General features: G+C 43.8%; 1 protein-coding gene across 2 annotated transcripts in view; it reads left to right on the forward strand.

Moving 5' to 3' along the window:
* The window catches only part of LOC124005675 (zinc finger FYVE domain-containing protein 1-like), a 31,771-nt gene extending 8,179 nt beyond the window's left edge, over nucleotides 1-23,592 (forward strand). Inside the window, exons 2-11 of one of the 2 annotated variants that reach the window (XR_006833670.1) lie at nucleotides 16,227-16,731; nucleotides 17,112-17,332; nucleotides 17,555-17,661; nucleotides 18,249-18,357; nucleotides 18,620-18,717; nucleotides 18,914-19,031; nucleotides 19,392-19,562; nucleotides 19,890-20,079; nucleotides 20,468-20,653; nucleotides 20,910-20,959. Coding sequence is in view for 1 of the 2 variants with exons in the window: in XM_046315122.1 (XP_046171078.1) it covers nucleotides 16,227-16,731; nucleotides 17,112-17,332; nucleotides 17,555-17,661; nucleotides 18,249-18,357; nucleotides 18,620-18,717; nucleotides 18,914-19,031; nucleotides 19,392-19,562; nucleotides 19,890-20,079; nucleotides 20,555-20,653; nucleotides 20,910-21,142 (1,851 nt within the window). In the remaining variant the exon portion in view is untranslated. Of the gene's footprint in view, nucleotides 1-16,226; nucleotides 16,732-17,111; nucleotides 17,333-17,554; nucleotides 17,662-18,248; nucleotides 18,358-18,619; nucleotides 18,718-18,913; nucleotides 19,032-19,391; nucleotides 19,563-19,889; nucleotides 20,080-20,467; nucleotides 20,654-20,909 lie in introns of both variants that reach the window. The other variant, XM_046315122.1, reaches the window with a different exon arrangement.
* Nucleotides 23,593-25,375: the final 1,783 nt, after the last annotated feature.

The following is a 25,375-nucleotide window of genomic DNA, read 5'->3' on the forward strand; positions in this document are numbered from 1 at the left end:
CTTCATATATCACTCAATACACTTCTTCATATATCACTCAATACACTTCATATATCACTCAATACACTTCATATATCACTCAATACGCTTCTTCATATATCACTCAATACGCTTCTTCATATATCACTCAATACGCTTCTTCATATATCACTCAATACGCTTCTTCATATATCACTCAATACGCTTCTTCATATATCACTCAATACGCTTCTTCATATATCACTCAATACGCTTCTTCATATATCACTCAATACGCTTCTTCATATATCACTCAATACGCTTCTTCATATATCACTCAATACGCTTCTTCATATATCACTCAATACACTTCTTCATATATCACTCAATACGCTTCTTCATATATCACTCAATACGCTTCTTCATATATCACTCAATACGCTTCTTCATATATCACTCAATACGCTTCTTCATATATCACTCAATACGCTTCTTCATATATCACTCAATACGCTTCTTCATATATCACTCAATACACTTCATATATCACTCAATACGCTTCTTCATATATCACTCAATACACTTCTTCATATATCACTCAATACACTTCTTCATATATCACTCAATACACTTCTTCATATATCACTCAATACGCTTCTTCATATATCACTCAATACGCTTCTTCATATATCACTCAATACACTTCTTCATATATCACTCAATACGCTTCTTCATATATCACTCAATACGCTTCTTCATATATCACTCAATACACTTCTTCATATATCACTCAATACACTTCTTCATATATCACTCAATACACTTCTTCATATATCACTCAATACACTTCTTCATATATCACTCAATACACTTCTTCATATATCACTCAATACGCTTCTTCATATATCACTCAATACACTTCTTCATATATCACTCAATACACTTCTTCATATATCACTCAATACGCTTCTTCATATATCACTCAATACGCTTCTTCATGTTATGCAGGTGAATGAGGACCCAAAAGCGACTTGGCGAAAACAGAGTATTTAATCCAGTAAAGTTACTTTACAAACAAAAGGCATAATACTACTCGTAATGACGAGAACAGACAGGAGACTTGATCAAGAACTGCAGGTTGCCTCGGGAAGGCACTTGAACGTAGCAGACTCAGACACCTGCTCACCACGCAGCATCTGAGGGAAACACGACACGACAGGGCAATACATAGACACAGCACGGTGAACAATAGATAAGGATCCGACAGGACAGGAACGGAAAACAAGGGAAGAAATAGGGACTCTAATCAGGGGAAAAGATAAGGAACAGGTGTGGGAAGACTAAATGATGATTAGGGGAATAGGAACAGCTGGGAGCAGGAACGGAACGATAGAGAGAGGAGAGAGAGGGAGGGGGAGAGAGAGGGATAGAAAAAGGGAACGAACCTAATAAGACCAGCAGGGGGAAACGAACAGAAGGGAAAGCATAATGACAAGACAATCTAAGACAAAACATGACAGTACCCCCCACTCACCGAGCGCCTCCTGGCGCACTCGAGGAGGAATCCTGGCGGCAACGGAGGAAATCATCAATAAGTGAACGGTCCAGCACGTCCCGAGACGGAACCCAACTCCTCTCCTCAGGACCGTAATCCTCCCAATCCACTAAGTATTGGTGACCCCGTCCCCGAGAACGCATGTCCATGATCTTACGTACCTTGTAAATAGGTGCGCTCTCGACAAGGACGGGAGGGGGGAGGGAAGACGAACGGGGTGCGAAGAAAGGGCTTGACACAGGAGACATGGAAGACAGGATGGACGCGACGAAGATGTCGCGGAAGAAGCAGTCGCACAGCGACAGGATTGACGACCTGGGAGACACGGAACGGACCAATGAACCGCGGAGTCAACTTACGAGAAGCTGTCGTAAGAGGAAGGTTGCGAGTGGAAAGCCACACTCTGGCCGCAACAATACCTTGGACTCTTAATCCTGCGTTTATTGGCGGCTCTCACAGTCTGTGCCCTGTAACGGCAAAGTGCAGACCTCACCCTCCTCCAGGTGCGCTCACAACGTTGGACAAACGCTTGAGCGGAGGGAACGCTGGACTCGGCAAGCTGGGATGAGAACAGAGGAGGCTGGTAACCCAGACTACTCTGAAACGGAGATAACCCGGTAGCAGACGAAGGAAGCGAGTTGTGAGCGTATTCTGCCCAGGGGAGCTGTTCTGCCCAAGACGCAGGGTTTCTGAAAGAAAGGCTGCGTAGTATGCGACCAATCGTCTGATTGGCCCTCTCTGCTTGACCGTTAGACTGGGGATGAAACCCGGAAGAGAGACTGACGGACGCACCAATCAAACGACAGAACTCCCTCCAAAACTGTGACGTGAATTGCGGGCCTCTGTCTGAAACAGCGTCTAACGGGAGGCCATGAATTCTGAACACATTCTCGATAATGATTTGTGCCGTCTCCTTAGCGGAAGGAAGTTTAGCGAGGGGAATGAAATGTGCCGCCTTAGAGAACCTATCGACAACCGTAAGAATCACAGTCCTCCCCGCAGACAAAGGCAGACCGGTAATGAAGTCTAGGGCGATGTGAGACCATGGTCGAGAAGGAATGGGGAGCGGTCTGAGACGACCGGCAGGAGGAGAGTTACCCGACTTAGTCTGGGCGCAGTCCGAACAAGCAGCCACGAAACGGCGCGTGTCACGCTCCTGAGTCGGCCACCAAAAGCGCTGGCGAATAGACGCAAGAGTGCCTCGAACACCGGGATGACCAGCTAACTTGGCAGAGTGAGCCCACTGAAGAACAGCCAGACGAGTGGAAACAGGAACGAAAAGGAGGTTACTAGGACAAGCGCGCGGCGACGCAGTGTGCGTGAGTGCTTGCTTAACCTGTCTTTCAATTCCCCAGACTGTCAACCCGACAACACGCCCATAAGGAAGAATCCCCTCGGGATCAGTAGAAGCCACAGAAGAACTAAACAGACGGGATAAGGCATCAGGCTTGGTGTTTTTGCTACCCGGACGGTAAGAAATCACAAACTCGAAACGAGCGAAAAACAACGCCCAACGAGCTTGACGGGCATTAAGTCGTTTGGCAGAACGGATGTACTCAAGGTTCTTATGGTCTGTCCAAACGACAAAAGGAACGGTCGCCCCCTCCAACCACTGTCGCCATTCGCCTAGGGCTAAGCGGATGGCGAGCAGTTCACGGTTACCCACATCATAGTTGCGCTCAGATGGCGACAGGCGATGAGAAAAATAAGCGCAAGGATGAACCTTATCGTCAGACTGGAAGCGCTGGGATAGAATGGCTCCCACGCCTACCTCTGAAGCGTCAACCTCGACAATGAATTGTCTAGTGACGTCAGGAGTAACGAGGATAGGAGCGGACGTAAAACGTTCCTTTAGAAGATCAAAAGCTCCCTGGGCGGAACCGGACCACTTAAAACACGTCTTGACAGAAGTAAGAGCTGTGAGAGGGGCAGCAACTTGACCGAAATTACGAATGAAACGCCGATAGAAATTAGCGAAACCTAAAAGCGCTGCAACTCGACACGTGACCTTGGAACGGGCCAATCACTGACAGCTTGGACCTTAGCGGAATCCATCTGAATGCCTTCAGCGGAAATAACGGAACCGAGAAAAGTAACGGAGGAGACATGAAAAGAGCACTTCTCAGCCTTTACGTAGAGACAATTCTCTAAAAGGCGCTGTAGAACACGTCGAACGTGCTGAACATGAATCTCGAGTGACGGTGAAAAAATCAGGATATCGTCAAGATAGACAAAAACAAAGATGTTCAGCATGTCTCTCAGAACATCATTAACTAATGCCTGAAAAACAGCTGGCGCATTGGCGAGACCAAACGACAGAACCCGGTACTCAAAATGCCCTAACGGAGTGTTAAACGCCGTTTTCCACTCGTCCCCCTCTCTGATGCGCACGAGATGGTAAGCGTTACGAAGGTCCAACTTAGTAAAGCACCTGGCTCCCTGCAGAATCTCGAAGGCTGATGACATAAGGGGAAGCGGATAACGATTCTTAACCGTTATGTCATTCAGCCCTCGATAATCCACGCAGGGGCGCAGAGTACCGTCCTTCTTCTTAACAAAAAAGAACCCCGCCCCGGCCGGAGAGGAAGAAGGCACTATGGTACCGGCGTCAAGAGACACAGATAAATAATCCTCGAGAGCCTTACGTTCGGGAGCCGACAGAGAGTATAGTCTACACCGAGGAGGAGTGGTCCCCGGAAGGAGATCAATACTACAATCATACGACCGGTGAGGAGGAAGGGAGTTGGCTCGGGACCGACTGAAGACCGTGCGCAGATCATGATATTCCTCCGGCACTCCTGTCAAATCGCCAGGTTCCTCCTGAGAAGTGGGGACAGAAGAAATGGGAGGGATGGCAGACATTAAACACTTCACATGACAAGAAACGTTCCAGGATAGGATAGAATTACTAGACCAATTAATAGAAGGATTATGACATACTAGCCAGGGATGACCCAAAACAACAGGTGTAAAAGGTGAACGAAAAATCAAAAAAGAAATAGTCTCACTGTGGTTACCAGATACTGTGAGAGTTAAAGGTAGTGTCTCAAATCTGATACTGGGAAGATGACTACCATCTAAGGCAAACATGGGCGTAGGCTTGTCTAACTGTCTGAAAGGAATGTCATGTTTCCGAGCCCATGCTTCGTCCATGAAACAACCCTCAGCCCCAGAGTCAATCAAGGCACTGCATGTAGCACCCGAACCGGTCCAGCGTAGATGGACCGACATAGTAGTACAGGATCTAGATGAAGAGACCTGAGTAGTAGCGCTCACCAGTAGCCCTCCGCTTACTGATGAGCTCTGGCCTTTTACTGGACATGAATTGACAAAATGTCCATCAAATCCGCAATAGAGGCACAGGCGGTTGGTGATCCTCCGTTCCCTCTCCTTGGTCGAGATGCGAATACCTCCCAGCTGCATGGGCTCAGTCTCTGAGCCAGAGGAGGGAGATGGTTGCGATGCGGAGCAGGGAAACACCGTTGACGCGAGCTCTCTTCCACGAGCTTGGTGACGAAGATCTACCCGTCGTTCTATGCGGATGGCGAGAGCAATCAAAGAGTCCACACTGGAAGGAACCTCCCGAGAGAGAATCTCATCTTTGACCACTGCGTGGAGTCCCTCCAGAAAACGAGCGAGCAGCGCCGGCTCGTTCCAGTCACTAGAGGCAGCAAGAGTGCGAAACTCTATAGAGTAATCCGTTATGGATCGATCACCTTGGCATAGGGAAGCCAGGGCCCTAGAAGCCTCCCTACCAAAAACTGAACGGTCAAAAACCCGAATCATCTCCTCTTTAAAGTTCTGGTAATTGTTAGAAAAATCAGCCCTTGCCTCCCAGATAGCTGTGCCCCACTCTCGAACCCGGCCAGTAAGGAGTGAAATGACGTAAGCAACCCGAGCTCTCTCGCTAGAGTATGTGTTGGGTTGGAGAGAGAACACAATATCACACTGGGTGAGAAAGGAGCGGCACTCCGTGGGCTGCCCGGAGTAGCAAGGTGGGTTATTAACCCTAGGTTCCGGAGGCTCGGCAGGCCAGGAAGTAACAGGTGGCACGAGACGAAGACTCTGGAACTGTCCAGAGAGGTCGGAAACCTGAGCGGCCAGGTTCTCCACGGCATGGCGAGCAGCAGACAATTCCTGCTCGTGTCTGCCGAGCATGGCTCCTTGGATCACGACGGCAGTGTTACGAGCATCTGTAGTCGCTGGGTCCATTCCTTGGTCGGATCCTTCTGTTATGCAGGTGAATGAGGACCCAAAAGCGACTTGGCAAAAACAGAGTATTTAATCCAGTAAAGTTACTTTACAAACAAAAGGCATAATACTACTCGTAATGACGAGAACAGACAGGAGACTTGATCAAGAACTGCAGGTTGCCTCGGGAAGGCACTTGAACGTAGCAGACTCAGACACCTGCTCACCACGCAGCATCTGAGGGAAACACGACACGACAGGGCAATACATAGACACAGCACGGTGAACAATAGATAAGGATCCGACAGGACAGGAACGGAAAACAAGGGAAGAAATAGGGACTCTAATCAGGGGAAAAGATAAGGAACAGGTGTGGGAAGACTAAATGATGATTAGGGGAATAGGAACAGCTGGGAGCAGGAACGGAACGATAGAGAGAGGAGAGAGAGGGAGGGGGAGAGAGAGGGATAGAAAAAGGGAACGAACCTAATAAGACCAGCAGGGGGAAACGAACAGAAGGGAAAGCATAATGACAAGACAATCTAAGACAAAACATGACACTTCATATATCACTCAATACGCTTCTTCATATATCACTCAATACACTTCATATATCACTCAATACACTTCTTCATATATCACTCTGTCACACCTTGGTCATTGTATTTTGTGTTTTTGTTATATGTTTGGGTAGGCCAGGGTGTGACAGGTTTATATGTTGTTTTTCGTATTGGGGTTTGTAGTATTTGGGATCGCGGCTGATTAGGGGTGTTGTTAGGCTTGGCTGCCTGAGGCGATTCTCAATCAGTCAGGTGCTTATCGTTGTCTCTGATTGGGAACCGTATTTAGGGAGCCATAGTTTCGCTTTGTATTTCGTGGGTGATTGTTCCTGTCTTTGTGTAGTTTCACCAGATAGGCTGTAATAGGTTTCACGTTCCGTTTGTTGTTTTTGTATTTAGTTATTTCATGTATCGTTTTGTTTTCTTCATTAAAGATCATGAGTAACAAACACGCTGCATTTCGGTCCGACTCTCTTCCTTTAACAGACAGAACGCCGTTACACACTCGAGGGGGGAAAACTTAAGTCCATTTGGAGTAACTGTCAACCATTAACAACATCTTTATTTTAGTTGCAGGCATGTGAAGAAAATCTGTTTGCATATTTACAAAGGGGCCCCAGGGGACTAGTTATTCCCCATTTAGACACATGACTCACATCGTGATTCATGTGTCCCAAAAAAACAAGGAAATAATTGTATCCCATAAGGTAATGGTAAAATAGACTAGAGACAAGTGTCCCTCATTCAGGGGGAGCGCACTCTCTCTTTCCTTCTCGTGGTCTGAATCACACACAGGGCTATTGCTACATTCTAAACTTCTTCCTAGTTATTAGTGTTTACATAGCCCATTTAAATGTCTCTGGTCTTTCTAGTGAGGGTGCTCAGGCCTCACCAGAAAGTCAGAACTGAGATCTGAGGTCGTTCAATCCCATTAAGTGAGTGTTTCTTTCCCGTTTCTTTCCCTGTACTTCAGACATTTTTTAACATTCCAAACATTTGGTGTACCAGGTTTACATTGGGTTTTTCAGTACATTTCTTATCAAGATAATTTACATGTGTGCAGCCAAAACTCTTACAATAGACGCGTGTGCCCTTTAAGGTGCATCCTTTCTAACCTGTGAAAAATCCACAAAAAATAAAGACCCCACACAATAAATCAGTATTAACACCACTAACAAATACACTGCTCAAAAAAATAAAGGGAACACTAAAATAACATCCTAGATCTGAATGAATGAAATATTCTTATTAAATACTTTTTTCTTTACATAGTTGAATGTGTTGACAATAAAAATCACGCAAAAATTATCAATGGAAATCAAATTTATCAACCCATGGAGGTCTGGATTTGGAGTCACACTCAAACTTAAAGTGAAAAACCACACTACAGGCTAATCCAACTTTGATGTAATGTCCTTAAAACAAGTCAAAATGAGGCTCAGTAGTGTGTGTGGCCTCCACATGCCTGTATGACCTCCCTACAACGCCTGGGCATGCTCCTGATGAGGTGGCGGATGGTCTCCTGAGGGATCTCCTCCCAGACCTGGACTAAAGCATCCGCCAACTCCTGGACAGTCTGTGGTGCAACGTGGCGTTGGTGGATGGAGCGAGACATGATGTCCCAGATGTGCTCAATTGGATTCAGGTATGGGGAACAGGCAGGCCAGTCCATAGCATCAATGCCTTCCTCTTGCAGGAACTGCTGACACACTCCAGCCACATGAGGTCTAGCATTGTCTTGCATTAGGAGGAACCCAGAGTCAACCGCACCAGCATATGGTCTCACAAGGGGTCTGAGGATCTCATCTCGGTACCTAATGGCAGTCAGGCTACCTCTGGCGAGCACATGGAGGGCTGTGCGGCCCCCCAAAGAAATGCCACCCCACACCATGACTGACCCACCGCCAAACCGGTCTTGCTGGAGGATGTTGCAGGCAGCAGAACGTTCTCCACGGCGTCTCCAGACTGTCACGTTTGTCACATGTGCTCAGTGTGAACTTGCTTTCATCTGTGAAGAGCACAGGGCGCCAGTGGCGAATTTGCCAATCTAGGTGTTCTCTGGCAAATGCCAAACGTCCTGCACGGTGTTGGGCTGTAAGCACAACCCCCACCTGTGGACGTCAGGCCCTCATACCACCCTCATGGAGTCTGTTTCTGACTGTTTGAGCAGACACATGCACATTTGTGGCCTGCTGGATGTCATTTTGCAGGGCTCTGGCAGTACTCCTCCTGCTCCTCCTTGCACAAAGGCGGAGGTAGCGGTCCTGTTGTTGGTTGGGTTGTTGGCCTCCTCCACGTCTCCTGATGTACTGGCCTGTCTCCTGGTAGCGCCTCCATGCTCTGGACACTACGCTGACAGACACAGCAAACCTTGCCACAGCTCGCATTGATGTGCCATCCTGGATGAGCTGCACTACCTGAGCCACTTATATTGGTTGTAGACTCCGTCTCATGCTACCACTAGAGTGAAAGCACCGCCAGCATTCAAAAGTGACCACAACATCAGCCAGGAAGCCTAGGAACTGAGAAGTGGTCTGGTCACCACCTGCAGAACCACTCCTTTATTGGGGGTGTCTTGCTAATTGCCTATAATTTCCACCTGTTGTCTATTCCATTTGCACATCAGCATGTGAAATTTATTGTCATTCAGTGTAGCTTCCAAAATAAGTAAGGCCTCACAATTTTGTTTGTTTTTAGCACCCACACACAACCCACCTGTTAATTAATACACTGCTCAAAAAATAAAAGGGAACACTTAACCTCTTGCTCCTACCTGGCACGCAGGCGTCCCATCTAGAGATCTGGAAATGCAAATGTGCTACGCTAAATGCTATTAGTATTAGTTAAAACTCAAACGTTCATTAAAATACACATGCAGGGTATTGAATTAAAGCTACACTCATTGTGAATCCAGGCAACAAGTCAGATTTTTAAAATGCTTTTCGGCGAAAGCATGAGAAGCTATTATCTGATAGCATGTAACACCCCAAAAGACCCGCAGGGGATGTAAACAAAATAATTAGCATAGTCGTCGCTTACATAAACCGCACAAATAAAATATAAAACATTCATTACCTTTGACCATCTTCTTTGTTGGCACTCCTAGATGTCCCATAATCACTATTGGGTCTTTTTTTCCGATTAAATCGGTCCATATATAGCCTAGATATCGATCTATGAAGACTGTGTGATAAACGGAAAAAAATAGCGTTTCATAACCTAACGTCATTTTTTTAAATTAAAAAAGTTGACGATAAACTTTCACAAAACACTTCGAAATACTTTTGTAATGCAACTTTAGGTATTAGTACACATTAATATGCGATAAAATTCATCAGGAGGCGATGTAAATTCTATAGGTGTCAGTCTGGAAAAAATGTCTGGATATTTCTCAACCAAAACATCCGGTCGGAGACCGGAGGGAATCGGTTCCCTTGATTCGGTTTGACCAAGAATCAAAGCCGAAGCAAATGACAAGACTCTAGACATCATGTGGAAGCTGTAGGCACTGCAACCTCTGCCTCATTTAATTCGGTTCTTCTTGAACAATTCCTGGAAATGGCGCATGGATATTTATTTCCATTTTCAGTGATCAGATTTTCCTGCACTTTTCGATGAAACGCACGTTCTGTTATAGTCTCAGCAGTGATTTAACCAGTTTTATAAACATCTGAGTGTTTTCTATCCACACATACTAATCATATGCATATACTATATTCCTGGCCTGAGCAGCAGGGCGCTGAAATGTTGCGCGATTTTTAACAGAATGTTCAAAAAAGTAGGGGGTAGGAGTAAGAGGTTTTAACAGCCAGATTCATGTACCTTTATACTAACTGTCTGCCTCAGAAAGCATTTCAAAGGGAGATATATAGAATAATTGGTCAACTCATCAGAACTTGGAAGTGGACATTCCATAAATCCCAGAAGAAAATAAACATGCACTGAGTTTACACATGTTAATCAGTCCTAAAAAAATTGTAATCTTATTTGAGTTTACTGTGTCTTTGTCATGAAGTCTTGATAAAACCATGCATATACAGAATGCATACTTCAGACATGTCAGATGACAGTGTCCCATTAAGCGGAGCAGCCACCTTCTAAAGTAAACAATCCCAGAGCCCCTGTTTTGTAACCTTATCTTTTTGACCTGTTGCATTGACATATGTCCCTGTAAACCCAACTAGTCAAAATATGAAACCTGTTTAACAAATATGCTAGGACCTTCAAAGAGTTGGTGCTGGGTTATCAGCTCAATATTCAGTACTAAAAACATTTGCTTGGATCTACTTCAATTCTGGACACAGTTTCACATAATGGAAACAGAATATATTTTAGATGACATTCCCTTCTTTCTTAAATCATTTGTGTTACCCAAACTGTATAATTGAGTAATAATACTTTGGAAATGGTCAAAAACGTCTCTTATTCAATGATTCATACCTCTGTTCCAAATGTCCCACTGAGTCCCTTACAGCCTCTTTGAGTTCAGTGAGTACTGACGGCTATCTGTTTCACAGGAAACGTATCTCTAACCCAAACACCAGATGACGGCCTCTAATTTAATATCAATCCCAATGCTCAATCCCTCTGTTCATCATGTGCCCTTGTATTGAAACATTATTTCTTCAAATTACGAAGACATTGCATTATTAGAGTGCTATCAGACAGCCAATCAACATTCACTTTGTTACTTTCACTAGTCTCCATATCTGTTTCCCTCGACTAGGACTCCCTTCTTCTCAATAGGAAGACCTTCTCAATCACTACTGTTAATACACTTGGATCACTCTCAATGTTCTGCTTTTCCCCCCTATTGCAAGGTTTAAAACAAAACAAACATGATAACTTTCTCCATTGTTTTAATTTTAGTCTACCATAACAATGTTACCTCTTTATTTATTACCAATTTCTGTTGGATATTCACTTTTTGCTTCACACGTATTAAATTGCTTCACGTGTATTAATGTTATTTTAAGATGAACATGTAATGCGCTGAGTTTATAAAATACATCTGCCGGTTCAGAAGGGAAGAGATACATTTTGGAGGGAGCTTTCTTTTTTTATTTCGAGACTAGAATCTCTTTCTGGGATCAACTTTCACAATAACTGGGCTGGCACTGTCTATCAGTCCCCTATAGATGGCATGCTCTGTCCATACTAAGTCTCTACCTATCAAGTTAAACTCTAGTAACCCATGATGCATTTATACATTGTTACTTTATCAAATCTAGTAACCCATTATACTATTAATTTCTCTTAATACTTTTTAGACCACATACGTACGTTTACGGGTGGTGTGCAAGTTGAATATTATTATGCTTTTTTTCTATTGTTACTTCATCGGATCTCTAGTAACCCGTTATACTCTTCATATGTTACTTTATCTCTAGTAACCCGTTATACTCTTCATATGTTACTTTATCTCTAGTAACCCATTATACTCTTCATATGTTACTTTATCTCTAGTAACCCATTATACTCTTCATATGTTACTTTATCTCTAGTAACCCATTATACTCTTCATATGTTACTTTATCTCTAGTAACCCATTATACTCTTCATATGTTACTTTATCTCTAGTAACCCATTATACTCTTCATATGTTACTTTATCTCTAGTAACCCATTATACTCTTCATATGTTACTTTATCTCTAGTAACCCATTATACTCTTCATATGTTACTTTATCTCTAGTAACCCATTATACTCTTCATATGTTACTTTATCTCTAGTAACCCATTATACTCTTCATATGTTACTTTATCTCTAGTAACCCGTTATACTCTTCATATGTTACTTTATCTCTAGTAACCCATTATACTCTTCATATGTTACTTTATCTCTAGTAACCCATTATACTCTTCATATGTTACTTTATCTCTAGTAACCCATTATACTCTTCATATGTTACTTTATCTCTAGTAACCCATTATACTCTTCATATGTCATCTCTAGTAAAAGCATATTTGGGAATAGTACTTTCTCCTTTCATATCTCCACATACATAACGTTATGCCATCAAACTCCACTGATGAGACATGTTATCCTCCTTACTAATGAGACTTGTTATCCTCGATTGAGATCCTGAGATGTTATCCTCTACCTGTAGACCCGAAAGGCGGTGGTGGACTTAGGTTTTTACATCCACACCACCCCATGTGCATCTTCAATGATTCATAAATGCCTACAATAACAATAACACCTCATGCTATTATCAGTGGTTCAGACCACATACAAAAGTCTATCGTTGCATCCTATGCGCCACGGTTATCTTGCCACTACTTCCTCTATATATTCATAAAACACCCCATGCTCAATAACACCTCGTGCTAGTAGTCCCAGACTACAATGGGTGGTGGTGGACGAAAACCCTAGATAACAGAACTGTCGATAATGTTATAGATCGAAAAACTCACACAGAACTGGTTGGGGTATTCATTCAGACCTCTTTCACACCGGAGCTAGTCCCCTGACACTGGAGCTAGTCTCCTGATAGCTCTCATTCACGCAGTACTTAGTAGCTACATTTCAATCCTCTTATTATCCATATTTCATCAGCTTAATATCCAAATTTCAATCAATCAGTTTAACACGTCCTTTACACACTCACACAACTTCAACATTCACTTAGTACTATTCCCAAACACACTCGATAATCTCCCGTATTACCCCATGAGCATCTTCAATGATTCTCTGTCGTTACTTCTTATGCACCACATGTATCTTTCACATACATATATAATAAGACCACATGCTATTAGTAATGGCTGTAGACCACATAGACACTTCTCTTATAAATGTCTACAGACAGCTGTCAACTGGTTTTCCATGGTACCGTTACACCCTCGCTCTAGTCTTCTCATAAGACTAGTGAATAGCCTTCTCCTACAAGACTATTGGTACCTTTTCATGTGTTACTCGCCTTAATTAGGTTTCCATAATTTATTTGAATTTGTATACAATTCTTTTTTATTGACTTACTGAATTTCAGAAGATATGTCCCTCAATTGTTCACAGATGATGTCTCCCCCTGTGCAGTTCACAGTAAGGGTCTGGTCTGGCTGGGTCCTTGTCCTCTTTTGGTCAGACAGGAATTTTCATAAAATTCGCTACCGGTTTTCCTCGCAGACCCTCACTGGAAAGCTCCACAGACAAAATCAATCATACAGATTGTGACGCCAAATTGAAGGATATTCCATGTGATAAATTGCCAAGAAACTGAAGGTCTTGTACAGTGTAAACTGGCCCTAACCAGAATAGAAAGAAGAGTGAGAGGCCCCGGTGCACAACTGGGCAAGAGGACAAGTACATTAGTGTCTAGTTTGAGAAACAGACACCTCACAAGTCCTCAACTGGCAGCTTCATTAAATAGTATCCGCAAAACACCAGTCTCATTGTCAACAGTGAAGAGGCGACTCTGGGATGCTGGCTTTCTAGTAAGAGTTGCAAAGAAAAAGCCACATCTCAGACTGGACAATAAAAAGAAAAGATTAAGATGGGCAAAAGAACACAGACAATGGACAGAGGAACTATGCCTAGAAGGCCAGCATCCCAGAGTCGCCTCTTCACTGTTGACATTGAGACTGGTGTTTTGTGGGTACTATTTAATGAAGCCTCTTGCTCAGTTGTTCACCGGGGCCTCCCACTCCTCTTTCTATTCTGGTTAGAGCCAGTTTGCGCTATTCTGTGAAGGGAGTAGTACACAGCGTTTTACGAGAACTTAAGTTTCTTGGCAATTTCTTGGCAGCTTCAGAAGAAAGTTCTTTGTTTTTGGCCATTTTGAGCTTGTAATCGAACCCACAAATGCTGCTTGCTCCAGATACTCAACTCGTCTAAAGAAGGCCAGTTTTATTGCTTCTTTAATCAGAACAACAGTTTTCAGCTGTGCTAACATAATTGCAAAATTGTTATCTAATGATCAATTGGCCTTTTTAAAATGATGAACTTGGATTAGCTAACACAACGTGCCATTGGAACACAGGAGTGATGGTTGCTGATAATGGGCCTCTGTACGCCTATGTAGATATTCCATTTAAAAAATCTGCCATTTCCAGCTACAATGGTCATTTAAAACATTAACCATGTCTATCTACACTGTATTTCTGATCAATTTGATGTTATTTTAATGGACAAAAAAATGATCTTTTCTTTCAAAAACATGGACATTTGTAAGTGACCCCAAACTTTTGAACGTTAGTGTATATGGTAATGTAAACGACTCAGGATAATATAAAACAATTGACAAAAAGGGAAAGACGTAGGATGACTCTCCGAACCAAACTTTAAATTGTATTTCCGCCCCATCCTAAATTGGTTTAGACATAATTCTTCTGCCCCCCCTGTCTAAGTATAGAGAGAAATATGGTGTCTCATATTACCCTGGAAGAAGTGGTCTTCACTGATATACAGTATCCCTTAAATAATGAAAACTACCCTCAAGGTTTATTATTGAAAAGCAATGTAACTGGGAATCAAAATGGCATGCCCATACTCCAATATTTCACAATAATGTCTTGTTATCTGGAAGGTGGCCTTTTGCCCCCCCCCCCCCCCCAATGGTCCAAATGTGGAGTCCCCATACCCATACTGATATCATTGACAGCAAGGGTTTGAGAACATTCCAACATGTAAAAGATAAATACACATTCCCAGGCAACTCCTTTTTTCCTACTGAATCCCTTTGGAAATCCAACTACTGAGCCATCCAATGATGGGATTTATAAATACATGATCTGGGCTCCTGAAAGGACTGATCTCTAAAATATATAGAAGCATCTGTTGGAAAGGTCATTCTGGGATAGCCAAGTATGGTCCACATATCTAATTGAATCTGGACAACCTTTTAACTGGAATGCAACAGGTTGTGGTGATCATTATATGCATTTCTTTGTTTTTTGTACCTGTAACCCCTATTCCCCCCTTCAACAGCAAAAATGACAACTAAATAAAAGGGGGTCACAAGCATTCAAATAAACTTTCCTCAACCAGGGCTCTACGCTGACCTTTTTTTACAGGGAGCACGTGTGTGCCTGTTGAAAAATGCAGGAGCACACAAAGAAATTAGGAACGCAAAGACAAATATTTTAAGTAACAAGACGTTTTCTTTGTAGTAATGGTGCAAGAATGACAGGCATGGCACCTGGGCTGCGGTACAGTGAAGTAATCATTGCAACAATTTTCATCTGGGTGATGTTTTTTCTAGGTGCACTGATGGTCTTAAATTCAAATTCCAGGTCGCACAGCAAAACAATTAGTTACATATGCGATTCAAATTGTTACACCTGTAGAGCCCTGTAAACTGCATACAGTAAGTATCTTTTGGATAAGGAAAGTTATTGCTCGCTTATATGAATGTTAAGTTCCAATTACAAATGTTTCAAAAACTGCAACGCGTGTAAGGTGTATTTGCATTTAGACAGAGGATTTGGGTATCATCGGAGCATCGGGACATTTTTCCTCACAAGGATAAAGGGGATGTTCAATGGCTCATTGTAATGAAATGCAATTTGAGTCATGAATAAGGGTAAGGTTGAGCCCTGAGACTACTTGTCAGTGTAAAGTTACCTTTGATAACATAATTGTTAGGCCAAATGCTAACGTAGGAGCCATTTTGTCCTATTTATGTGGTTCTTCTTACCCTGCTCACCATTAACACATTAGAACTAAAATATGCGCCTACGGCAATTACATCTGCATGTATTCTCTCCATACCTATCTTCTTCCATACTCCCTGGTTTCCTGTCTGCCTATACATGTAACCCATGACTCGAATCGATATAGTGCCCTCTAGTGTTCACATTAAGTGGAATAAAGATAGACAAACTATATCCACAACACAACAACCACATAAGTAAGCCTAAATTGCTCCTACAGGAAAAGTCATTTGACATGTATTTGACAACATAACATCCTATAGCTAACTAACATAACTTGATCTCCCATCCTCTATACCATTAACCCAGGTCCATGATGAGGCTCAGTTCCTGGAGAGGCTGGGCTGCGGGGACATGCTGGGCGTCAAGGTCCTCTCCATCTTCGGCAACACGGGCGACGGCAAGTCCCACACCCTCAACCACATCCTGTTTGGCGGGGATACCGTATTCTACACCTCCAAGTCCCCCAGCTCCTGCACAGTGGGCGTGTGGGCCGCCTTTGACCTCGGGCTGGGCCTGGTGGCTCTGGACACAGAGGGCCTGCTGGGGGCGGCGGCCAACCAGAACCAGCGCATGCGTCTGCTGCTGAAGGTGCTGGCCGTATCGGACGTGGTGGTGTACCGCACGCGGGCCGAGAGGCTGCACAACGACATGTTCCAGTTCCTAAGCAGCGCCTCAGGGGCCTACCTGAAGCACTTCACCCCCGAGCTGCGCGCCCTCTCCAGCCGCTGTGGCATGGATGTTCCCCTCTCCTCCCTGGGGCCGGCGGTCATCGTGTTCCAGGAGACCACCCACACCCAGCTACTGGGCCATAGTATGTACAGGAGAGGCCCAGTCACTAACATGCACCACATGCAATCATATGTTTCTATACATGCGTTACACAACAATTTGCTCATGAGTTGTGTTAGACAACACATTGTGGAATGGTTAGATTATGCTGTCAATTTGTTGTTTCAGACTCATTTGCCCAAAGTAATTGCACCTTGGGGATAAATAACATTCAATAAAAAAAGTAATTGAACAACAACACGCTAACATACTATTTAAATTCAGAATCACACCCAGCCATTACACTGGGTGAGACACACCCACAGATAAAACTACTAAAGTCACACATACTACACTATATACTCAACAGTCAGTTGGGTGTGTGAACTCAACCCATGACGTTGTCCTACTTTGTCCCCACAGAGCGAATAGATGTCCCTGGCTATGCAGACACTCAGCTCCAGAGGCGCTTCCATGACCTGGGCCTGGGTACAGAGGCCTTCAGCTCAGTGCAGTACGTGGGCACCCAGACCATCACTCCACCGACCAACTACTCTCTGCTCCTGGAGGCTGTACGCCAGCAAGTCAGGAACACTGCCACACGATCGCCCCGCCAACCGGCCATCGTCTTCAGCGCTCTGCAGGTCTGTGTGTGTTTATCTCTTTGCATTGTTGCATAATTCATTTGTTTGATAGACAGGTAATCCTAGTACTAGCTAATGTTCATGGCTTGTCTGGGTAAATAGGCCTTTCCAAAACCAACCAATGAATGTTTGTTTTGTTTGTTTTGACCTCATGACCCTGCTTGGCTCCTCCCCTTCCATCCCCTGGGCCTCACCTCTCTATCCTTCTCCTCTCCTCTCCAGGCCCTGAGTGACAGGTTCTGTGGGGAGATCTTAGACAACAAAATCCCCCTCTACTCCTTCTTCCCTGACGAATACTTCACCTGCTCTTCAGTCTGCCTCAGCTGCAAGTAAGTGACTTCCCTGCGTCTGCTGCATGTATCTGCTCAGAGTTACTTTATCACATGAATCAAAACTAAATGGGGAGGGACTAACCTGCATTTGTCCAATTGAAGCTCTCGTTTTCATTGCAAACCATTTTCCATGTTTTGCTACAGTGTGCACTGATGAATGGTGTATTCACCTGCTCCACGTGAGCAGGTAGTGCTAGGATATGTGTCCCTCCCAGATGGGTTGCCACAAAGGAAGCATAAAAGTCTGTTTGTCCTATGTATATCATACATATCCACGAGTTTTCATGATGTACAGCGTCTTCTTCAACTTGGAAAATTTGAGCTAGATCAGAAGCCGACTTTTCCCTAAACATACTGATTGGTGTTCATATCCAGAAATAGACATTGGTTTAACAGACTCTCACTGCTTGAGTATGAAGCCTTGTTGGTCACCGTTATAAATGATGTTATGATGCACGTCTTACATCTTGTGCCGCTAGGAGAAAAGGAGCGACGCCTTTTGGCCATCCGGCAACATGGCAGGTGATCAGAGATGTTATGTATGTGATGGATGGATTCATTGTCCTTGTTTTCTTTCCCCTCAGTATCCGCTGTAAGAACGGGATGAACCATCTCAGAGACAGAGTCCCTCACCTGGCAGACGGACTGTGTCAGTATGCTCACCAGTACAACAACAAGGTCCTCATCTGCAAGGTAAGGCATTTCACATATGGTCTGTGAAGGGACGTAAGAGAGAAAGATACATTTAGTTGGGTTGGAAGCAATATAGACTTGTTAATGTGATCTGAAAAGAAAATGAACAAGGAAGTATTCTTCTATATATGATATAGGATGGAATCCTGTGGAGATGGTGTTGAACAATTTGTCGTACTAGCAAATGCATGAACCAAGGGTATGAAGCTAGCATTAATCATACGTTGTGTGCTCTCTCCCTGATCTGGTCCTACCCACACAGCGGTGCTATGAGGGTGGCAGGGAGGTTATTGTCATTCCTAAAACCTCAGCCTCCACAGACAACCCCTGGTTTGGGTTGGCAAAGTACGCCTGGTCTGGGTGAGTTGTTGAAGTAATCTGGACTCTTTGCAGACACACACACACTTACTTTTTGAATGGTATTAAAGATGTCCCTTTCAACCAGCCAGTCAATGAAGTACCAGTTATTCACAGATACATAGAATCCACTCTGCCATCTAAGCCAATGCACTATATATTTCCTTCCACTCTCTCCACGGTGCACCTGCCCTGCCAGGTATGTCCTGGAGTGTGGCAGCTGTGGCATCATCTACCGCAGCCGTCAGTACTGGCTGGGCAACCAGGACCCAGAGAGCGGCGTGGTGCGGCCCGATGTCAAACACGTCTGGGAGGGGGTGAGCTGAGCCGCCTGGTCCTAAACACCACTCATTGTACTGGCAGGAACTGCAGACCAACACTCACTCAAGCTCAATTGAAGTGTCCGTGAGAATGTTTAGGGGCATTTGCGACTGAACTGGTTGGAATTTATATGCAAAGTGTCTGGCATATATTTAACTTTCAAAGTATGTCCGCTATCAAAGGATAATAAAGATAATGTTACTTGCACTGGCAACAACAACACTGCACACTGTACTTCAATGGTTCATGGTCATCATCATCAATTATGAATGGATGAATACACACTGCCAACATAGATATCAAATACATTCAAAGATCACCTCCCTCTCCTTCTGACCATTGCTCTCTCTGTCCAGTCTGAGGCCTTCCTGACAGACCACCAGAATGCGGCGCAGAGGGTGCTGGATGGGATGAACGTTGTGATCCAGTCTGTGTCGGAGTACAGCACGGGCCCCACCAAGGCTGTCACGTCCTGGCTCACTGACCAGGTGGCCCCGCTCTATTGGAGACCCAACACGGACATCACCGTGAGTCATCACTCTCACAGCATGATCTAACCAGCAAACACGGCATCTAGACCAGCAACACACTCACAGGCTTTTTGAACAGATAGCAGAGCCCTAAGAGTAGCTGTTTTTATTAAGGTGATCGACCCAGTGCCCAAATACCAAAAGGACGCTGCATTAATTCTAAACCCAATATATCATCATTATAGTGAGTAAAACCAACAAATGGCTGTTTTAATTCTCAAATGTGGCACTGAACAGAGTTGTTTGGTATGGTTGTGAGTGTATAGTTCTGACTACTGGCTCTTGACATTCTAATCATTATTGTGCTCTGTGCCTGTCCCCCAGGTGTGTCACTGCTGTAAGAAGCCCTTTGAGGAGGCAGAGAGGAAGCACCACTGTCGTTGGTGTGGCGAGGGCTTCTGCCAGGCCTGCTCCACCCACAGCATGCCCGTACCCGAGAGGGGCTGGGGAAGCACCCCCGTCCGGGTCTGTGATACCTGCCACCGCCAGAGAGGGACCAACACCACCAACCAGGGTCAGGATGCCAGCTAATGTTTTAGGATCAGTGTTGGGCCATGGATGTTAATGTAAAACCTGACGCTACCTCCAACTTAGTCTGATTCAGGGTCAGTTTTTAGTCAAATGTATTATTATTATTTTGTAATGAATGAATGCGACAATGAATGAGGGACGCGTCCTAAATGGTACCCAGTTCCTTTTTATACTGAACTATTGACCGAGGGCGGCCATTCTGGCTCGGACAATGCTTACTCGCCGAAGACTTACCATCTTACTTGACTTACTTGGACCCATTGGGCTCTGGGCAAAAGTAGTACACTAGCAAAGAGAATAGGGTTCAGTTTGGGAGACAACCAAGGTGTTTGATGTGAATAGTAAGTGTTCATTCATGTCTCCCTCGAAAGACGACTCCTCTCAAGGGACTTCCTAGTCAAAGAACATGTTTTCCAGTGATCCTGATGGCTCTGTTGGTCCCTCTCCGTGTCCTGTAGTGTCTGTGGTGGAGCCGCGGGGGCTGATGGCCCGCAGGTTGACAGAGGTGGCCCAGTCTACTCTAGACATGGTCACCACTGCAGTGGACTATCCTCTGTGTGAGTACGGCTAGCGTCGTGTTTGAGAAACGCATCGCAAATAAAGCTAGCTAGTATAAATGTCTCTTGTGTATTCACAAAAACACTTGGGGAATAAACTACACACCAGGTACCATAGACATTTTACCGCATATGCAGACAGAAATCCACAAGATCTAACATTTAATATTATACTCACAAAGATTATAGTCTTTATCCTCTGCTCTGACTGTCAATAAACAGCTATTTATGTATCTCGCTCTCCTCCATGTTCCAGGCTTTGTGAAGGGAGTGGCCCGGCCTGACTACTGGATCCCCGACCAGCAGATCGTGCAGTGCCATAAGTGCAGAAAAGCCTTCACCCCCAGTATGTCCAAGCACCACTGCCGGGCATGTGGCCAGGGTGTCTGCAGCGGTTGCTCCTCAAAGAGCCGCCCAGTGCCCTCCCGTGGCTGGGACCACCCTGTCCGCGTCTGTGACGACTGTGCCAGCCACAAGGGCAGCCTGTGAGGTCAGGGCAGAGACCAAGGATACTGTGCTACTAGGTATCTGAAATCTAGTGAGATGCCACGGCTTATCTCTGTCTCTCTATGCACCATGAGCCACTGACCTTTTTTAAAGAGAAAAATACCCAATCCAGGTGACCCCTGCCCTATAGGGAAGGCACTCGAGTGTGATGTGCTGAAGAAGCACTCTAACCATGGGACTGCCTCATCTGATATCGACTGCCTAAAAACCAAGAACTAAACTAGCGGGATCAAGAACTGGACTTCTGACAACTGGAAAGCTGCGACAGTTGTAAATGACTGAGTAAACCTCCTCCAAACAACCCACTGTTTGCACTGAAAGACATGAGCCCGACAACTTTTCTGTTTGCACACAGATCTCTACTTGCAGCCGGGAAGAATCTTAATGTTATTCTTACCTGTTGGGAGTGGCTGAACATTGATGAGTTGGGTTAGGTTTTAATTCGGCTGTGGGCTTGTAGTGGCCAGCCAAGCCTTTGCCTCAGACCCCACCAAGGAGTATAACAGCCCTGTAAACCTGACAGAGGAGACACATGGAGTGACATCACAACATGCTCTTCCTCCCTGAATGCGATCTCGGACCGTGTGCCATGGTTTTGAGTTGATGCACAAGGCAGGAAAATGAATAAATATGTGACATGCAGACATTCCAGTTGACATTAGGGCCTTTAACATTGTCCTTTCCAGCATGGTTCCAGCAACTAGGGTGGATTATTAACCAGGACAGTACTGCTGGGCTTGGCTCACTAGTGTGAAAGGGGTATAGTGTCTTAACAGGTGGGCACTTTTGTGATCCATTGATGTTTTGAAACAAGCACATTATTTTTAATGAATACTGAGGGTTTAGTTAGTGAAAAGGCACAAGAGGCAGTGCTGTATCATGAATAAGGTCAAAGGTAAATGGCGTTGTTCGGCCCGACGCTAGAACAGAGTCGCCTTATTTGCCTGTGACTATTCATGATACAGCACTGCCATGCGCGCCTTATTGTTTTTAGAAAACTGTTACCAACATATTAAAATAACAATGAATTACATATTTTCATTGACTTTATTTGATAAGTAAATTCATAAAATGACCTTATTCTACCAGGAGATATAGTGCGGACAAAAATCTGGTTCTTTTGGTCATGTTGCTACAGATGCGACCTAGTCGTTAAAGATTCTTGCATAGTTGCTATGCAACAGGATGGTCATCAGTTCTACTAAACAAAATGGTTGTTATGCAAGCAGGATAACTTTCGTGTCACTAGCTAGCCAACTTCAGCTCAGTCAAGTCAAACATTGAACCTGGAATGACCGTACACTAGCTACATTTTCGTTTGAGCTGTTTTCTATTGGCATATGTGTGATTTCGCCTAGCTCAGAAAAGGTTGTCTCGTCTGGTCACAGAGAAATTGAAGAGTTAAACATTGTTTCCGAGGTTGGACAGCCAGACAGCGAGGTATATTAACCCCGCTATACCAAAATATATGCTTGTCTGGAAGCAAGGGGAAATAATGTGCAAGTTGAGATAAAGACGAGATGATTCGGACAGGAACATGGCATGATGGAACTGTTACCAGGCATCCAGGATCCAAACAACCAGTTTAATTATTATAATTATTAGCTAGTGTAATTGTTGGAAGAAATCTCAAATTGAATCGCTTGCTTATGTAAAGCACAGATGATTTGCATTTGCAGTAATATCGTCTATCCAGTATCCATTGATGTGACTGTTGATGTTAGCTATTGATGTGACTGTTGATGTTAGCTATTGATGTTAGCTATTGATGTGACTGTTGATGTTAGCTATTGATGTTAGCCGAATTAAAAAGGCAATTTCATGTCTCCATCAGATTTTATTCTCTTTATCGAGCACTGGATCCTATAATACTTGCCTTCTGTATAGTCATAACCAATTGTTGTTTTATTTTATGCAATGCGTATATACTATGAGATTCTGGGTATATGACAATCTTGATTTTTTTTTTTAAATCAGTCTTTTGTGAATTTTAATTACCTGATGCCATCCCACTGGCACTGGTTGAATCAACGTCATTTGTCAACCTATTGTGACGTGGAATGTATGTGGAAAACACATTTAGATTTCCAAAAAGTCATCAACCAGTACTGTTCATCTCATTACAACCAGCATAGTAAACATTGAAATTAGGGTTAAACTTAAATACAATTACTTAACCTGACTAATAGGTTGTTACATCAATTGAATTACAACATAATCATCAGAAATATGTTTATGTTGAAAGTGCGTTGAAAATTCCACATCCTGTATTCAATATACAGTAAATTTTTTGTGGTTGAAATTAAGTAGAATTTCATATTTGATTAGATGTTTTATTTTATCTTGTTGATATTAAAATGGTATATTTGAATCAATGTCATTATGTCAATGTCATCCCATCAACTTAAATAAAGAGGTATGTTGAAATACAATTCAACCCGTGTGTGACCAGTTTTCTTCTCACAATAATGTACAGTGCCTTGCTAAAGTATTCACACCCCTTGGTGTTTTTCCTATTTTGTTGCCTATTTTTTTTTATTTTGATTTTATGTAATGGAGAGACACAAAATAGTCAATTTTTGAAGTGAAATGAACTTGTTTCAAAAAATAGAAAAACAGAAAACTTTGCTAAGAAGCCCCTAAATAAGATCTGGTGCAACCAACTACCTTCAGAAGTCACATAATTAGTTGAAGTCCACCTGTGTGCACATGATCTGTCACATGATCTGTCACATGATCTGTCACATGATCTGTCACATGATCTGTCACATGATCTCAGCATACACCTGTTCTGAAAGGCCCAAGATTCTGCAACACCACTAAGCAAGGGCCACCACCAAGCAAGCGGCACTATGAAGACCAAGGAGCTCTCCAAACAGGTCAGGGACAAAGTTGTGGAGAAGTACAGATTAGGGTTGGGATATAAAAGAAATATCAGAAACTTTGAACATCCCACGGAGCACCATTAATTCCATAAAAAAAATGGAAAAAAACAGAAACCTGCCAAGAGAGGGCCGCACACCAAAACTCATGGACCAGGCAAGGAGGGCATTAATCAGAGAGGTAACAAAGAGACCGAAGATAACTTCACGTCATTTCCAGTCACAACTTGTAGACTTGTTTACGTGCTGCTGTGCATTTTGTTGCTAACCTTACTTTGCTACCTGACAACTTTACTTTTTAATTACCGTTTATATTTTTTGTTTTTCCCTCGCTCAACTTTTTTTCATTCAAGTTTTTCACTCCGGACGCTTTATCTGGACGTGGTTCGTCAGAACCTCCACCAGCCGAAGCTAAGTAGTAAGATTAACATGATGCCTTCTAATTGCAGTCGCTGTACTCATAATATACCAGAGAACGATCGCCTTACGGCGAGGATAGCTGTGCTGCAAGCCCACCTTCAGACGTAATCGTTAGGCAAGGGCCATTTCAGTGTAGGAAAGGATGAAACAGCGTCTGTGCCACCAGTAAGTACAAATAGTAGTATAAATCCCACAGTCCCCGCAGCCGGACAACTTTCTCATGGCTTCTGGAGGGAAATGCTGTAGGAATGCTCAACCGGTGTCGCTTATTCAGCTGACAGAAACTTTCAACCGGTTCTCCCCATTAAGCAGCAAGTCGGAGTGAGAGGCTGAGCCTTCTCTGGTCTCTACTCCTCCCGTTACAGGTTCTGAGACGTTGAAGGCTCCCACCATAAGCTCTGACAAATTGAAAACCCTAGTCATTGGCCACTCCATTACCCGCAGTATTAGACTTAATAAGAATCATAAAGCGATCATACACTGTTTACCAGGGGGCAGGGCTACCGAAGTTAAGGCTAATCTGAAGATGTTTGCTGGCAAAAACTGGCGAGTATAGGGATATTGTTATCCACGATGTTAGGGTGAAACATTCAGAGGATTTACTATGTTAAATGAGGCCTCACCTCCTTTTTACACTAGTGACCATATCCCTGCGCATCCCGCAAAGGCGGAGGTGTTGCTAACATTTATGATAGCAAATTTCAATTTACAAAAAAACCTCCGACATTTTCGTCTTTTGAGCTTCTGGTCATGAAATCTATGCAGCCTACTCAATCACTTTTTATGGCTACTGTTTACAGGCCTCCTGAGCCGTATACAGCATTCCTCACAGAGTTCCCTGAATTCCTATCAGACCTTGTAGTCATGGCAGATAATATTCACATTTTTGATGACTTTACTATTCACATGGAAA

Source organism: Oncorhynchus gorbuscha, linkage group LG19 (assembly GCF_021184085.1).
Source record: "Oncorhynchus gorbuscha isolate QuinsamMale2020 ecotype Even-year linkage group LG19, OgorEven_v1.0, whole genome shotgun sequence".
Classification (NCBI taxonomy): Eukaryota; Metazoa; Chordata; class Actinopteri; order Salmoniformes; family Salmonidae; genus Oncorhynchus; species Oncorhynchus gorbuscha.